This window comes from Solanum pennellii, chromosome 1 (assembly GCF_001406875.1).
Source record: "Solanum pennellii chromosome 1, SPENNV200".
In the NCBI taxonomy this organism is placed as follows: domain Eukaryota; kingdom Viridiplantae; phylum Streptophyta; class Magnoliopsida; order Solanales; family Solanaceae; genus Solanum; species Solanum pennellii.
In genome coordinates this window covers 16,954,248-16,958,155 of record NC_028637.1, presented here as the reverse complement: position 1 = coordinate 16,958,155, position 3,908 = coordinate 16,954,248, and the positions used below count along the sequence as shown (strand labels likewise).

The 3,908-nt window shown below is 36.7% G+C and overlaps 1 protein-coding gene across 2 annotated transcripts; it reads left to right on the top strand.

The window, feature by feature from the left end:
• The first annotated feature begins 493 nt into the window (after window positions 1-493).
• Window positions 494-3,678, top strand: LOC107015017 (ETHYLENE INSENSITIVE 3-like 3 protein). 2 transcript variants are annotated; one of them, XM_015216262.2, is made up of 3 exons: window positions 494-735; window positions 1,256-3,279; window positions 3,367-3,678. In XM_015216262.2, the coding sequence occupies exons 1-2, from the start codon at window positions 701-703 to the stop codon at window positions 3,246-3,248; spliced, it is 2,028 nt and encodes a 675-aa protein (XP_015071748.1). In that variant the 5' UTR covers window positions 494-700; the 3' UTR covers window positions 3,249-3,279; window positions 3,367-3,678. The 2 variants fall into 2 exon arrangements, with proteins under 2 accessions (XP_015071748.1, XP_015071039.1); XM_015215553.2 differs by having other exon boundaries at window positions 1,001-3,279.
• The last annotated feature ends 230 nt before the right edge of the window (window positions 3,679-3,908 follow it).

Sequence of the window (3,908 nt, the reverse complement as noted above, 5' to 3'; positions counted from 1 at the left end):
TTAAAATTCATTATTAAATATTAATAAATAAAGATAATATAATAAAATAATACTTTCTCTGTTCTAATTTATATGACACATCTTATGTTTTGAAAGTCAAACAATATAAGTTTGATCGGAAATTTGCGCATGAAATTTTCATTTTTTTGAAATGAAATTTATATATTTGTAAACTATGTAAAAAATAATTGATAACTCAAAATATTTATAAGATCTATGAAAAACTTACTGTTTGACGGAGATAGTATATGAATCATTATTTAATATGCTAATTAAGAGCGTATTTAAATTGATTTTAAAATTGATCAAATATATTTTTGAGTCTATTTTTAATTTCTCAACAAAGTAAAAAAATATTTAAAACAAGTCAAAAATCATTAATTGGTTTATTTTTTGATTGACTTTTTTATTTTGGACGTAAAACCCATCTCTCTCTCTCTCTCTATATATATATATATAATTTTTTTTTTTTATATAAAAGTAAAGAATATTTGGGATTTTCAACCATTTTTTCTTCTCTCTCTTCTTTATACAAAAAATTCACAAGATACATTTCTGCATTTACATTTTGTTCATCCATTTCTAAACCCCTTTTGCCTTTTCCTAGTCGGTTCCTTTTTCCCTTTAGCTAAAGAAAAATATTGTTGGAAAATCTGCTAAACTTTTTGGGTTTAATCTGTTGGAAACTCATGTTTTGCGCATGGCTGTGATGGATGAGATTGGAATTGATATCAGGTTAGACTGTTGAATTTTAAAGTCCCCGAAGATTTTTTGTTTATTTTTTTTTCGAGTAAATTAATGTAAAATCTAGATGGATATGAGCAAATCTACCATTATTTGGAAGAAATTGAAGTTCGATGATTTTTTTCGCTATGTATTTAATTTGGGTTTTATGGTTATTTTTTCCGGATTATTTCTGTTTTGATGTAATTGATTTATGGTATCTTTGAGATGTTGGGTGTATGAATTGACAGTCTTTTTGGTTGAATTATATGAATAGATGGAATTTCTGAGGTGGGTTTATGCTTGAGAATTCTAGAAATGATGTGGGATATTGAGAAATGAGTATTTGGTTATTGGAGTGTGATTATTCGGGTTTTGTTAGTTGTTGAATTTTGTGATACTTTGAGGATTGCTGTTTTAATGAATTAAGGGGGTCAAGGATTAGTGTATTTTCATTAGGTGTGTATATTTTTGTTTTCATTTGGTTTTGGATGGAGTACTGTATGATTGATGCTGATGGATTGGGAAACAGCTCGGACATTGAAGTCGATGACATAAGGTGCGACAATATAGCAGAAAAAGATGTTAGTGATGAAGAGATTGATCCTGAGGAATTGGAGAGGCGTATGTGGAAGGATCGTGTCAAGCTCAAGAGGCTTAAGGAAAGGCAGAAAATTGCTGCACAACAAGCTGCAGAGAAGCAGAAAAACAAGCAAACCACTGATCAAGCTCGGCGAAAAAAGATGTCAAGAGCTCAAGATGGGATTTTGAAGTACATGTTGAAACTCATGGAGGTCTGTAAGGCTCGAGGATTTGTTTATGGCATTATACCTGAGAAGGGTAAACCAGTCAGTGGTTCATCTGATAACATAAGAGCTTGGTGGAAGGAGAAGGTGAAATTTGATAAGAATGGTCCTGCTGCAATAGCCAAGTATGAAGCAGAATGTCACTCAAAAGGAGAGGGTATCAGCAATCAAAATGGGAACCCACAAAGTGTTCTGCAGGACTTGCAAGATGCAACCTTGGGGTCCCTTTTGTCTTCTTTAATGCAACATTGCGATCCACCTCAGCGGAAGTACCCATTGGAGAAAGGTGTCTCACCACCGTGGTGGCCATCAGGGAATGACGAATGGTGGGTGAAAATGGGTCTGCCTAAGGGTCAGAAACCACCGTATAAGAAGCCACATGATTTAAAGAAAATGTTTAAAGTTGGTGTTCTAACTGCTGTTATAAAGCATATGTCACCTGATATTGCAAAGATCAGGAGACTAGTGCGGCAGTCAAAGTGTTTACAGGATAAGATGACGGCAAAGGAGAGCTCAATATGGTTAGCTGTTTTAAGCAGAGAGGAATCCACTATCCGGCTACAAACCAATGACAATGGGTCATCTAGCATAAGTGAGGCACCTATTAGAGGTCATGGTGACAAAAAGAAATCTTCTGTTGATAGTGACAGTGATTATGATGTTGATGATGTTAATGTCTCTGTTTCATCTAGAGATGAGAGGAGAAATGAACCATTGGATGCTCGTCCTCTAACTGATGTTCCTCAATCTCACCAAAGTAAGGAGCAGGGAGATGGACAACGTCGAAGAAGAAAACGTGCTAGGTCAAACTTTCAACAGACTCAACTGTCTCCCAGTGAGCAGCAACCTGATGACGTGGCTAGAAACTCCTTACCTGATATGAACAATTCCAATGCGCAGTTTTCTGGGTACATTGCAAATGAAAGCCAACCAGAGAACAATATGATGGTACCGAGGAAGTCTGTGGAGAGAAACTCTGAGGGTCAGTCTGACTTACCATTGGAAGAGTCCAACCTTTCTATGGTTCCATCAGCTAATGCAGTCTCTACAGAGGAAACATTCGTTGGCAATGGGCCATCTATTTATCCTATGTTGGAAAATTCTGAGGTTGTCCCATATGAATCAAGGTTTCATCCTGGAACTCAAGATTCCGTTGTGCAGCGCCAGCTTCATGATACCCAATTGCAGAGCAGACCTCAGTTTTCTGGGATGAATAATGAACCTCCAAATTCCATATTTCATTATGGACCTCCAAACAATGGGTTGCATAATGGATCTCAAAGTTCTGTCCTACATCATGAACTACAGTATTCGGGTTTCATTCATGGATCTCAATATTCAAACTTGCATAAACCCCCCGTATATCAATATTTTACACCATCAGCTGAATTTGGATCAGCTCATGAAGAGCAGCAGTCTCACTTGGCATTCGGTCAGCCTCAGATTAAGCCACAGGATTCTGGAGTTAGATCAGCAGTGCTTCATGGAGATAGAAATGGTATGTCCAGAGAGGACCACCATTATGGGAAAGATGCATTTCAGAATGATCATGACAGACCAGCTGAGATGCATTTTGCATCTCCGATCACTAGTGGCTCTCCAGATTATGCTAGACTCAGCAGTCCGTTTAACTTTGAGCTTGATGTCCCAAGTCCATTAGATACTGGTGATTTGGAACTATTCCTTGATGAAGATGTGATGACATTCTTTGCCTCCTAGGCAGCTATGTGGAAAATACAACTTTTAGAATGTGAGTTGCAGAGAAGCGACCTTATGCCCTCCTTTTTTCATTGTTATTTAATAGTGATTAATTGGATATCTTAACTTTTTTATGCAGGTACCTGAAAGCTGCACCAACATATTGTGAACTAGAGTGAGTCCTCTCTCTCATAAAATGAGATCCTGGACCATAAGTTATGGTACTCAGCTGTCAAAATGTAAATTTAGTGGCAGAAAATCTTTTTGTTTTCTTTTCTTAGCATGTGTTTAACATATTTCAGCCTCCTTCACATAAGTGAGATAGTTTCGGATTGACAAAGGCAGGAAACCTAGAGTTCTCATCATTTTCTTTAATCATAACGAACTTTCTCGTTGTAGTAAACGATACTTTTCAAGTGCTAAATGATAATGGGTTTTTATATTTGTTCTATTCTTGAGGAAAGGCATTTGTACATGTTCCAGTTGCTCCTCTTGAGATTCTCTTTCTCTATATGGTGGAAACATTATCAGTAGCCTTAAACATGCAACTAGGCTTCACAGATTTGTTAAATGATTTGTATAGCAGTACACAGTTTGATTTTTGTCTCGCCCAGTGCTGTCAAAGGCGTGCTTGAGCCCTGAAGCATGGAATAAAACATGTTGGGTGCTTGCTTGCTTAGC